Genomic DNA, 13,492 nt, shown 5'->3' with positions numbered 1-13,492 from the left:
ATGTATACCTAGAGCCACAAGAAATTTAATTACCATAGACTCCCCCAACGCTCTGCGGCGTAATGAGCAAAAAGACTGAGCACTTACTTGTAAAATGCTTACTTAAACAATAAATGAAAAATGAAAAGAACAGGCCAATGGCAACATACACCATCTTGCGAAGCTCGTATAGATTTTAATTGATGACAACAGACAGTGCTCTTTTTATATAAGGGCCATCCTCCTACATCCTTGCTTAAAATAAAAATGTAAACATAAAACAGAGTGCCAGTTAATTGTATTAATGCTGGGCGCAGGCAACAAAGCCATGTGAAAATCTGACGTACGGCCACCAAAATGGCACACTGACTGCCAGAAGTTTTTGCCCGCATTAGGACAACTTTTCGGCAACAAGAACATGGCATCGAGGCGATACCTTTTCATCAAGCAATTGTTCATATCGCACCCTTACATGCACTTTGTGTTCGGCAGCAGCTTCCTGAAGATAACACAATCGGTCAAATAATATCACGTTCTCACAGAGCTTCTACATAATTCAGAAACATTTAAAGTCGGTTATTGTTGCATGGATTAGTTAAGGACAAAAACGCAATCGTTACCTGCATGGCGGTCTGCATGCATTGCAAACCCTCAGCTAGACGGGGACCTTGTCTGTCTGTGTATTTTTCGCTTATTTCTTGAAAGCGCTCTCTGTGTATTGGTTGCCATTCCATCGGTGTGCCTGTGTTCTTTGAGAACAACTGAAATCTTTTTACAAGCTCCCAAAAAGAAGAATGATTTTCATGATCCGGAAGGGAACGCTTTCTTGGTTTTACCAATTCGTTTGAGTATCGAACGGAATCCGCCAGTGCACGCATGTACATCCGACATCCGTGCTCAGCATGTTCTTCACAGCTTGTTCGCCGCCAGCGAGCTCGAGTTTGCTGGCACGCTAGTCTAAGAAACGGACGATTAAGATATAATTCTCGTTTACATGCATTCACCGCCTTGCGCAGGGCAATGCTAAGCGGAAAATTCACGAAATTGTTCTGATCGGTGTTATCAGTTCCCCCGCAATCAAATTGCAAAGCTAATTTGTGGTAGCAGCAGGGAATAATGTGAATACTTTTCACACGATCCATTTTCAAAAATAATCGCATTGCGTTAATACTTAAATCTGCACAAGCATGCAAGCCTATTATTGACATATTTTTCACCTCCAAGCATCCGTTATTTTTCGCTAGTTCTAATGAGTGTTTGTCAATATAAACCCCTGAGTTAGCGTCAACAAATTTTTGCTCGTAGCTAATTGACTTTGTGGCTGCCGGTGGTAAGCACTGACGGCACCGGTTTCGTGCCGTCTCCACACGTGTTTTATCTGCTTCCAATCCAAGTATTAAGTAATTTTTATTCAGTTCGTATAATGCTTGACTTAGGTAGCCCAATCCTGAGCCCAAGTCAACCACAATTTGCGCTTCTAGGCAATTAGCGTTAATGTGAGTGGCAAAGTGTTTAATTTCATGTTGTTTTTTTTTCGGTATCCTTAGTTTACTGATGGGTTGTCGACCCGTTGCTTCCAAAAAGATGTTTTCGAACGTTTCTTCTGGTGTTAAACGAGCTAGTTCTTTCCGAAAAATTAATAATGATGCGGGAAACGCGTCAAAATTCTCGTGAAAAAATGGAAATTCATTAAGCATTTCGTTTGATACTGCAAGAAAATAGTTTTTGAAATCCTGTGGCATTGAGTCTATTGAAACAAGACATTCTGTGTTAGCCCTGCGATAAACCCAAGAGTAGGAACTTAAAAAGTCGACTACTGACTCAAAATAATTCTCAGGATTATCAAATTTTCTGGGCATGGACATTTCTGAGGAATAAACAAGATATACAAATTTAATATTATGTGTCCACAATGTCTCCACATCAAGCTCAGCTGGTAGCTTTTCGCATCTTCAACAATTTCGACGAAATTTAGCTTGAAGCCAATTCCAGCAGTCTTAGAGAGCACAAGTTTGTCAAATTCACGAAAGCCATGCTTGATGGTTCCCATATCATTGATAATATTGCAATATAGTGGAACGAGCTTAACTTCATCTTCACTGAGACCAGTTATATTAAATAGGCATTTCAAATAGGTTATCTCGTTGGTCTTATCTTCACAAACCTGAGTTTGAACTTCTTGAATAGTTTGGATTCCTGGTACTCGAAGAGTAAATATTTGTGCTGAAAAAATGTAACACAGAAGGAAGTGTTTCCGACCCTACAAAGTATATATATTCTTGATCAGCATCAATAGCCGAGTCGATTTAGCCATGTATGCCTGCCTGTCCGACCGTCTTGTTGAGCGCCTGGTTCTCAGAGACTATAAAAACTAGAGCCACCAAGTTTTGCGCCCAGATGGCTGTATGCTCTTACTGTTACAAGTGCATCTCAAAATCTCGCCCCGCCTCCTTCCGCTCCCGCAAATAAAAGAAATCTAAAAACTCCAATCCGTAGGAAATGACCATACCCCGAATTGGGATCCGATTGGATAATTTTTATAGCCAGAATGAAAAAATTAATTTTCAGTGGCCCAGCATCTTTTTTTGTTTTTTGCACATTCTCTCATACACACTCTGTTTCGTGTAGTGTGCGGTTCTAGGGGAGGGGGCGAGCTAAAAGGACGTGTTGGCGTGAGAAGTGATGTATGTAGGTGATATTTGTAAAACGAGAGGGGACGTGTGAGACGTTTCTTACGCGTCACAACTTTTATACCCGGCACTCAGTACAACCTCTGCACCTTAGCGGTAATTTGTCAAATTTTACATATTTTCTTCATCTGTCATCTACATCAACAACACTACTCACACCAACAAGCCCTTCACCAAAGACCCACACACTGCAGACTCGCTGCAGCGGCAGAGGCAGCGCCCGCACACAAAAAAAAAACCAATATAAGCTGCGGGATGGGGTGGGTTAAAAGTCGTCAGAGGCGTCGGCAGGGGGAGGGCAGAGGCAGAGGCCGAGTGAAGCAGAAGCAGAGTGTGAATGAGAGAATGTAAAAAGAGCAACAAAAGCTGCGGGACATGGTGGGTTTAGCCACTGGAAATTAATTTCTCCATTGTGGCTATAATAATGATCCAATCAGATCCCAATTTGGTGATCTGATAGATATGGCCCTTCCCTACGGAAGTTTTAGGTTAGTTTTGGTTTTCTTTTATCTTCAAAACTGTAGGTTTGGGAGGTTTTCGCCTTTTTGCGGAGGCGGAAGGGGGCGAGGCTAATTTTTGAAATACACTGGTTTCAGTGTGATCATACAGCAGTCCGGAGCCAAAATTTGGTGGCTCTAGCTCTTAAGTCTCTGAGAACTAGCCGACAAACAAGACGGACGGACAGACAGACATGGCTCTATCGACTCGGCTATTGATGCTGATCAAGAATATGTATTCTTTATGGGGTCGGAAACGCTTCCTTCTGTGCGTTACATACAACCGTTATTCACACAAATACAATATTTAACTATTTAACTATTTACGCTTCGAGTACCGGGTATAAAAAAAACCACTAAGGTACAGATGTTCTACTGAGTACCGGGTATAAAAGTTGTGACCAACTTTTCATAATCGACTTCATTAGTTTTGTGCCCACTACATCCCCATCATGGTCCCACAGTGCTGTTGAGTTAAATAACAAAGCATTACCAAAATGTAGACTTTGATGTTGTACGGACAATTCAATATTGTGGAGAATACTTTCTACATGCTGGGACTCAAATCCCTCCTTCATGGCTTTGTATATTGTTAGGTTAAAGAAGTCGTTTAACTTTTTGAAGTCTTTAACGAGCAGGTCTTGCAGTCCTACAACAAAAAACGTATCCATCGTGGTTGTGACCATCGCTGCTGTAGAGGGATACGGCTATAAGAGTTGTCTATTCTGGTGTGTAGAGATAAATATTATCAAGCTCGAGCGTCTTTGGATGATAGTATTTGCGATGGAATTCAATCAAGTCCGTGTGCGTTAATTAAGGTATATCCAATGGATTTCCACCGTATACATGTCCATATGTGTGGTCGGGTAAGAAATTATTGGGAAGATTCTGTCCAAAAACATTTCTCATTATAAACCACAACCTTGGTAACAAGTTCGGATTGCCGATTATGAAAGCCCAGCCCTCTTTAAGAAAATCCAAATACGCAAGGTTATAATGAAGAATTATCAATATTTATGTATGATTTAATTTATGCGGACTACCTTGAAAACTGCATCCAAGTAAATATGCTCCTGTAAGTTCCTAAAGTCCACTTCATTCTTGGTTGATAAATTATATATTGTGTAATCTTGACCGTCATGGCATTCATGAACGTAGCTACAGAGCGATTAAGACCAGTCCGAAAATTAATTGAGAAAATCAATGTCAGGTATCCGTTCAATGCGTTCACATTGGAAACATAATACAGCTTGCCTTCATTAAATTTGTTTTCATGCCACTGTATTTAATGTGGGCTTCAGCTTAGCTAAGGACGCTAAACTCGTATCCTTAAGATTTTCACCGTCTAACATGTCATCAAATTTGGACACAGATTTGCAATTGGTTCTTGACCGTTGAGCACGCAGCACAGTCGTCCTTTGCGAAGCCAAACTCATAAATTTCAACCGTGAAAACATTGTATTTGGCTACGAATGATAAATTCACAATATAGATTTCAGATGAGATGATGAAACCATAAGACAGAATAACAACTAAATCGTAATGGCAATACACGTTTGAACTTCAGTTACATCAGCCGGCATTCATTGAATTCAGGTAAATATGTTATGTTCTATGTTAAAACATTAATATACATTAATAACCGATGACAAGATTCTCGGAACTATGTATACAGATAAATAGATATAGCTAGAAAGTTTGACTGTGAAATCACGACAACCGCCTCAACCTAACCTAACCTACACCTTACCGATAATATCAAACAAATAGAGATTATTATTTTTAAGTGTTCTGGCACTGAAATATGTGTGACCAAGTCTTTTTAATGAGACGACCGTAGTTATCGGTTTCAGCTGTTTGTGTAAACATACAAGAATACAATTTTAATAAAGATATTCCGCTAAGTGATTTAGAAAAAGTTGTAAATAATTCAAAAACTATTTAATTGGTAAATAAAACATAAATGTAAAGATCTTTAAAAACTGCATAGACATGTGTTATTATGTTATTGTGTCATAATGTGTTTTCTTTTCAAACATTTATAGCACAACCTTAAATAAGTATGAGTTAACTGTAAGCCTAATTATTATTTCAGTACACGATAAATAACATAATTAAATTTAACTCATTTTATTCACGATAGCACCTTTATGAGGTGACGAGTGTGACATAGTAACTATTCGGCGACAGAACCGCAGGCTTTTTGTTTTCGAGCATTTTTATACCCGGTACTCGAAGTGTAAATAGGGTATATTGTATTTGTGCACAAAGTGGATGTATGTGACACACAGAAGGAAACGTTTCCGACCCCATAAAGTATATATATATTCTTGATCAGCATCAATAGCCGAGTCGATTGAGCCATGTCTGTCTGTCCGTCCGTCTGTCTCTCTGTCCGTCCCTCCGTCTATCCATCCGTCTTGTTGAGCGCCTGGATCTCAGAGACCATAAAAGCTAGAGCCACCAAAATTTGCATCCAGACTTCTGTATGCTCACACTGCTACAAGTGTATTTAAAAAATGAGCCACGCCCCCTTCCGCCACCGCAAAAGGGCGAAAACCTCGAAAATCTACAATTTTAAAGGTAAATGAAAACTAAAAACGCCATTCCGTAAGGAATGATCATATCTATCAGATCACCAAATTAGGATCCGATTGGATCATTATTATAGCCACCATGAAGAAATTAATTTGCAGTGCCTAAACCTACCCCGTCCCGCAACTTATATTTGTTTATTGCACATTCTCTCATTCACACTCTGCTTCTGCTGTGTGCGGCCACTGCGTCAGCCGCGAGTCTGCAGTGTGTGGGTCTAGGGAAGGGGAGCGATCTAAAGGAGCGTGTTGGTGTGAGAAGTGTTGTAGATGTAGAGATGAGGAAAAAATGTTAAATATGACAAAATACCGCTAAGGTGCAGATGTAGTACTGAGTGCCGCGTATAAAAGTTGTGACGCATAAGAAGCGTCTCACACGTCCCTTCTTGTTTTCTCTGTTTATGTGCAATGAGAAAACCTGTTGTAAAAGAATACATAATCAGCACTTTCCAACACTTACATATGTAGTGTACACACTTACGTATGTATAGCGCTGAAGCTTTTCTTTTACGACCTTCAAGACAAAGACAAGCTTCAAGTTATCATGACATACTGCTTAAACCAGGACGTCCTAGAAAACTTGTTTGGTGTTATAATGCAAAAAAATGGCTGCGTTATCACTTATCACCGAAACACTTAGGCCGGTTTTGGCCCGTTGTGATTCCGAGTGGATCTATTCCTCTTCTCCTCCCGTTTGTCACGGTGTCAGCAGTGCTCCTATCCAGATGCTCTCACAAAGTTTGTTATCTTCCTAGGGCCTTTAAAAGCCATTTCTGAAATGTCGTTAAGAAAAGGTGAGCCCAGATATCTTAGTCTCCTTCTACTGAGAGCCGAGCAGGAGCAGAACAGATGTTCGACTGTTTCCTCTTCATGCTCGTCTCTACAGCTGTGGCAGAAGTCGTTATAGGGGGCACCCAGCCTATTTGCGTGGTTGCCTATCAGCCAATTCCCTGTGAGAGAGCGAATGACTAGGATGATAGGCTGCACCTATGTCTGCTGAGTTTGCATAGTTCAGCGGTGCGTTTTTTCCAGATGTCTGGCGACGTTTGTCGGGTGATGTGACATCTTGGGACCATTTCCCATCTGTGGTTTGTTTGCAGGGTATGGTACTCTTTTATTTGAGCTTGCAAGTTGGCATGGCATACGTATTTCCTCCTTATATTGATTAAGGGGGAGTGTAGTGCCGGATCTGGCCAACTCATCTATGCAGTTGCCTTCAATGTCGTGGTGTCCCGGGACCCATATTAGGCTAATAACATATTGCCCTGCCATCTCATGTAGAGATTTGTGACAGCTGTGTTGACCACTGTGGTCGGATTCGACAAAATCGCGTTTAGTGATTTCAGTGTCGCCTGGCTGCATAGCAGCGACTGAGATCTCCTGAAGGCGTCTCATTTATCGCCTCATTTTTAGTTGCCCGGAGTAAATTCCTCCGCCCACTTTGTTGTCTATTTTGGATCCATCTGTAAAGATGTTTATGGCGCCCTTTGGGCCAGGTGTGCCCTCGAGCCATTCCTCTCTGCTGGGGATCATAGCCTCGAAGGGAGTGGCTTTGTACTCTCCTGGAACGCAATAATCAGTTCTATGGAGTACTATGTTAGTGTCCCTAAAGATCGCCGAGAGACCATAGGGTCGTGACGTACATTGGTCCGAGTCTCGCAGTCGTATTACTTCCTTACTGCCTGTTCCTTCCCTGCAAGGTCTATACCCTACAGGCATGGTGGAACCGCCACTGATGCAAAGAGTGGCCGCTCGTTGGACTTTTGCCAGTTGAGCGGTGATAGTCTTTTTTGACAGAGCCGGCTACAATACTGTGACTCCGTAGAGCAGTGTTGGTTTGGCTTCAGCTTGGTATATCCATTGAACTATACGTGGGTTCATGCCCCATTTTAGTCCGATGCCGTTTTTGCAAGTGTATAGGGCCATTGTGGCCTTCTTCACTCTTTCTTTGGAGTTTAGGTTCCAACTTAACTTCCTGCCTATTACCAACCCAAGCCAATTGTCACTGTCGCTAAAGGTTAACCTACATTTCTTTAGTGTTGGGGGGTTGAGTGGCGGAGTTTGATACTTTTTAGTGAATAGTACAAGTTCCGTTTTCGAGGCACTTACACCCAGTCCGCACGATCTTGTCCATTCTGACAATTGGTCAAATTTTGTGGTCGTAAGATCACAGAGTGTTTGGGGAATTTTCCCGTGAACATTAGGACAACGTTGTCTGCATATGCCACTACCTTGCAGCCCAGCTCGTTGCTGTTTCTGGCTTTATTAAAATTAGCCCTGCAGCTTCTACGTAGGACATCAATGTTCTTTGACCACCAAGGGGGTTTCTTTTTCCCTCTCGATTTGATGGAAGGACACGCAGCCTTGAAGGCTTTGTTACATGCCTCCGTGAATCTATTTACAAGACTGTTAAGGTCGTCTTGTGTATCAGGACATGTTGGTGCTGTTGGGGGAAGAAGTTCTTTCAGGGTTTTACAATTTGCCTCCCAGTTGGCTTTCCTGGGGTTGATATAACTATTAGGTATTCGGCATTCGAGAGATGGTATCGTCTCTTTGTACCTATGGTCGGAGAAGGAGTGTTCTTCTAGGACCCTTCAACCCTTAATTAAGCCTAGTATGATATGGGACACTAGGGTAAGGTCTATGACCTCCTGTCGGTTCTTTATAATGCAAGTGGGGTCATTTCCGTGATTACAAAGGACCAGATTCGAGTTTAGGATGAAGCTGTAAAGTGACTCACCAATTATATTTATGTCCGAGCTTCCCAATTGGGTTTGGTGGGCGTTGTCGTCGCAGCCTATCAGTAGGCCTGTGTTTGACCTCTCGCTGGTCATCTTGCGGAATTGTGAAGCAGAAAGATGTTTATGTGCTTTCTAGCTAAAAAGCGAATTTTACCTTCCTTTGGTGCTACAATCAGCTTGAAGTCCTTCGTAGCTAATCCACAGACCTTGTCTCCAACCACCCAAGGCTCCTGGATTAGGACTACGTCGCCTCCGCTCGATTCCAAGCGTAGTAAGAGGGCAGCAGTTGCTGCTTTACAGTGGTGGAGATTTATCTGAAGGAGCCTCACAGGGATCCTTGCATATTTTGCATATATTCCAATCTGCTGTTGGAAGGTTCGGGTTGCGTCGCTGCAACAATTGCAGGATGCGTTCTAGCTCTTTTATAGAGGCCGGCACCCAAATTCCGGCCTCGGTCTACTCGGCACTTCGCTCCAGTCGACTGCGACAAGTTTCGCTCCTGGGTAGACTTCCCCAACTTGCGCTACAGCTGCTTTGTACAGCTGCACAAAGCGTTCGTCTTCGCAGGCGCAGGCCCTGGAACCATCCCATGTCTTTGCAGACTGGAGGTGGGCCGGGGTCGATTTCCAGGAGCTAGAAGCAGCGGTCGGCCAATGCCGCTTTCACCCACTTCCACTGGCTCCTTGGGATTCTGCCATCCGTTGCCTTTGTCGATGATGCCTATCAGCGTCCTCTCCTTGGCAATCTGCTCGAAGGACACATTTGGCAGTATCCGGGATCGCTTTGCAGCTGGTCCAGGCGTCTCTTCCGAGCGCTGATTTTTGGCTTGCAGGGATGGTCTGTGAGGTTCCAGACTAAAGTTTGGAAGCACTTCCGAGGCCCACTTCACCATCTTCAACCAGTCCTCTGAAGGGCTGGCTTCTATGCTCGCGTACTGCCGACGGAGTATGTGCCCTGCATTCCTCTTTTCGGTGTTCGTGAAACGTTTAGCTTTGGCGCTGGTCGGTGGCCCAACCTCCCCTTCTGCTTTGCCAAAAGGTCGGGCAGCCGCAATGTTGCTTAGCTGCCTCTCCAAGGCGTCAGTACGACCCAAGGCGACCTCAGGACCCCAACGGGTCGCAACCTTGCTGTTCACCGGGCAGGTCTTCCCTGCTGTCGAGCGGGTTAGGCCAGGCCTTTGGGCCGCTGCCTTCCCATGCTTGGGATTTTATATTTATATTTTTCTGCTCCTTATTTTATCCACGAAATGCAGAGAAGGGGAACGAAACCACTTTATGGTTTTAGCTTACCGTTTTAAAAATAAGCCTTGAAACTTAAGCTTTGAATTGCAAAAATGTTAATTTTTGTGAAGTATTCTTTACGAAATTTTGACTTTAAAAACTCAGGAAAAGTAGATATAAAACCTGTGTGCTCTATTTATGTATGTACGAGTGCATACAAAAACCCTCTATCTCCCGCAGCAGTTCGCTTCATGGGGGGGCTAGGTTTGCTTTCAGTGCAGCCTGGGAAATGTGTGCTTAAGAGAAGATTTAGCGATTCATCGCTGGACGTTGTCCATGACATATCAGCGTTCTTCAGATAGCAAAGAGTTGTGGTTTTCTTAGAGAGTACTGTCCGCAAGAGTGATTTCGATTGCAGAACTTACGCCATGAGACGCGTTTGGCTTTCCTAAGTTCTTTGTTATAAGTTGAGAGGCTAATCTTGTAATCAGACTAGTTCTACTCAGCGTTTAGAGCCTTGGCTCTGTTGAAGAGTCTTCGTGAGGTTTTTTCGAAGCTCTCCAAGGTTCGGGCTCCACCACTCAGGCTTCTTCCGACCCCTGGATTTACCAGGGGGGCAAGATTTATCAAGCATGTCAAGTTGGCCGTGGCTGTCCTTGTGATATACCCCTATGGGGGGAGTCAGGGAGCAGACGGCCTAGCTTTTCTTCGTATCGGCTCCAGTTGGACGGCCTAAGGTTGCGGAAATGCTCTGGGATCGGTACCGAGAAAGAGAAAACAGTTTCCACGTATGTACCTGTGGTCCGAGAAGGAGTGCTCTTCAAGGACCCTCCAGGATACAATGTTATCCTGTATACTATGCGAGGCAAGTGTGAGGTCTAGGGTTTTAATGAGAAACGTGGGCTCGTTTCCCCGGTTTAAGATGACCATCTTGGTGGTCAGTAGATATCTGAATAGGTACTCACCCCGTTCATTTGTGTCGGAGCTGCCTTACTGGCAGTGGTGCGCGTTGGCATCGCATCCCACCAGCAGGCGAATGCCTCTCATCTCGCAGTCTGCGATAAGGGCACGTTGGGTCGAAGGGGTCATGCCCCAAGTACGTCGAGCATATCCTCAGCGAGCTCTCCTGGCCTTAGAGGCTAAGGTCTTCGATACTGAAATTTGGGAGCAAAAATAAGTGCAACTCCCTTTTTGCAAGAATGCAGGTTCTTGTTTTACCTTTGTTATCAGCTATGTATCCCAGCTGTGCTAGCTTATTGTCTTGAGTCCTCAGACCGGATACCCTGAGGATCCAGGGCTCCTGAATGAGAACTATATTGGCTCCACCCTTGACTAGGTGGAACAGTAGGGCAGCGCAGGCTGCCTTACAATGATGGAGGTTTATCTGCAGGAGTGTCAGGGACATTCCTGAGACTAGCCTACACCACTGTGATATCGGGATCACTACCGGGGGACTCTATGTCCTCCCCGACATCGATGCGTCCCACTATCATGTCTAGGTGTCTCGCGTCGGACTTGTAGTTGTTGAGGATGTCCTCCGACACCATTGACACTGAGTCCGGCTCAGGAAGGGGCTCCGTCAGTTCGGGGTCTGGCAGTCGGCGGGCCGACTTAGTCTCCTCCCACATCTTCTAGGACCTGGTTTCCCAGGCGTCTATTAAAAGAGATTGGCTTGTCCCTCCGGCCCTTTAGGAGGTGTACCGAGCTCCTTTCCGGTTAAATTTGTATTTTTATTTGTATTTGTCATGTTTGGTTCCACGAGTAGGCGGGAAGGGGTTGGTGGCCCGAGGCATAGACCGCTTGCCCCAGGAAGCCAAGTTAAAACTGGAGATCGGCAGGTATCCAGAGTCCGCAAACTAGCGACCGAGCAGCCCCTCGGCCATGCAGGGACTAGAGGAATACAATTTTGTTAGAGGTTCATGTAATATCACACTAAATCATATTGTTTCAAAAATTCGCCCCGACCCCTTCCAAGGCCACAGTGAGTAAGTACCGGGTATACATGTTGTGACGCGTACTTACGCGTCTCACAGCGGTCCTCCTCGTTTTAATTTATATTTGTTGCTTCGAACGATGTCATTTGCAAGCATGAACTGAATTTTCAAATGTACTTCAGGAAGACGTTTGATTACACTACTCGTCAAAATTTCATTTTTATTTCGCTTCGAATTAAGCTAATCAAGCCTTACAATTTTTAAATAAATTATGGTTATTTTCTATGGCAAAACTTTTTTTTGGAAGAATTAAAAAAAACAGTTAATTTGTAATGCTTTTTTTCAGAGGTAGCTTTTCTTTTTTTCACAGATCAGCTTATAGTGTGGAGGTGAGACCCTTCTGAGTCCATACCAACTTTACACGTAACCAAAGGCACTAAGGTGCGCGCAATAAGTCACATTACAATGCTTTGACCTGCTGTCAAATCTTCTTCGTTGGGTTTGGTCTATTGTTTTTTGGGCAGAGACTCGTGCAATATATTGAACTTAATGGCAACAACAAAATTCAGAAGGAAATGCAATTCGGTTCCGTTATAATTTAAATAGTTAAAATAATTTAACTTCCTATAGTCTCTGAGAAATAGCCGACAAACAAGACGGACAGACGAAGGGACGGACGGACGGACAGACAGACATGGCTCTATCGACTCGACTATTGATGGTTATCAAGAATATATGGGGTCGGAAACGTTTCCTTATGTGCGTTACATACAACCGTAATTCGCACAAATACAATATACCCTATTTAATCTTCGATTACCGGGTATAAAAGCTCGCGCCCCTGCAGAGAGAAATAATTGACCTTACATTAGTAGTCGATGGCATCTTAAAAGTGCATCAGAGCTCCAAATTGATTGAATTTTCAAAAATCATGAGTTTAGGGACTTGGAGTGGCCAAGTATCATCTTCAGTGATGAGAAAAACAATTTAGATGGTTCAGATGGGTACTACTAAAGGCTCCAAAACATGTGAAAATGTCTCGAAATTTCAATGGAGGGTCCCTTATAGTGTGGCCTGTATTTGGTATTGCTGGAAAGTGTGTAATATGTTTTGTTACTCACAAAATAAGCTGGGAAACATATGTTCAACCATTGGACGAAGATCTTCTTAATTTTCGGGGAATGCCTTATGGAGATTCATATACATTTTAACAGGATAATGCAGCGAATCATGTTGTTATGTACACAAACCCATTTTTTGAAGAGATTTTGAAGTGGCCAGCTGTTGTTCCTAATTTTAACCCAATTGAATACCTTTGGTGCATACTCGCCATCAAAGTGCACTTAAGCAATTAAATACAATTTACGAATTCTAAATTTGAGTTAATTTAAGAAACTTAAGTTCCTTAGTAATTATAAGTTCACTTATTTCGCTCTGGAAAATATTTCTTTACTTCTCAAAAAAACTTTCCAAGAGTATAAAAAACTTTTGTTGCCATTTTTTTTATTGTTATTTTTTTGACTTTAAGGCAAAATTAAAGAAAGAAACAAAAATTTGAAAATTGAAATTTTAACAAAGATTTTTATGTTTGTAAGGTGACTTACTGCGCGCACCTTATACCTGGCACATTTCTGGCTATTCGTTGTTTGAAGACTTGATGTGTGATTCTGCATAGCTCTCTAAATCGGGTGCTACTTTTATGTCGAAGATATGTCAACTAGTGCTGGTTGCGTAGAGGAGCTGAAGACACTTAAATCAGATGTGGCTTAGGATCTCTAAACGGCAGGAGTTGAACTGACTAAGTGTTTCTTGAACCACGATCCTGGAGTGGTCAGTT

At 43.0% G+C, this 13,492-nt stretch overlaps 1 protein-coding gene across 1 annotated transcript; it reads right to left on the bottom strand.

Annotated features, from left to right (window-relative positions):
• Nucleotides 1-155: 155 nt before the first annotated feature.
• On the bottom strand, nucleotides 156-4,932 carry LOC117578649 (protein RRNAD1-like). The gene is made up of 3 exons (XM_034264265.1): nucleotides 4,917-4,932; nucleotides 600-1,846; nucleotides 156-526 (listed from the first exon to the last, which is right to left on the bottom strand). The coding sequence occupies exons 2-3, from the start codon at nucleotides 1,842-1,844 to the stop codon at nucleotides 371-373; spliced, it is 1,401 nt and encodes a 466-aa protein (XP_034120156.1). The 5' UTR covers nucleotides 1,845-1,846; nucleotides 4,917-4,932; the 3' UTR covers nucleotides 156-370.
• Between the last annotated feature and the right edge of the window lie 8,560 nt (nucleotides 4,933-13,492).

Source organism: Drosophila guanche, unplaced genomic scaffold (genome assembly GCF_900245975.1).
Source record: "Drosophila guanche unplaced genomic scaffold, DGUA_6, whole genome shotgun sequence".
In the NCBI taxonomy this organism is placed as follows: domain Eukaryota; kingdom Metazoa; phylum Arthropoda; class Insecta; order Diptera; family Drosophilidae; genus Drosophila; species Drosophila guanche.
Note: the sequence above shows the minus strand (reverse complement) of the source record. Positions and strands in the feature narration are given on the sequence as shown.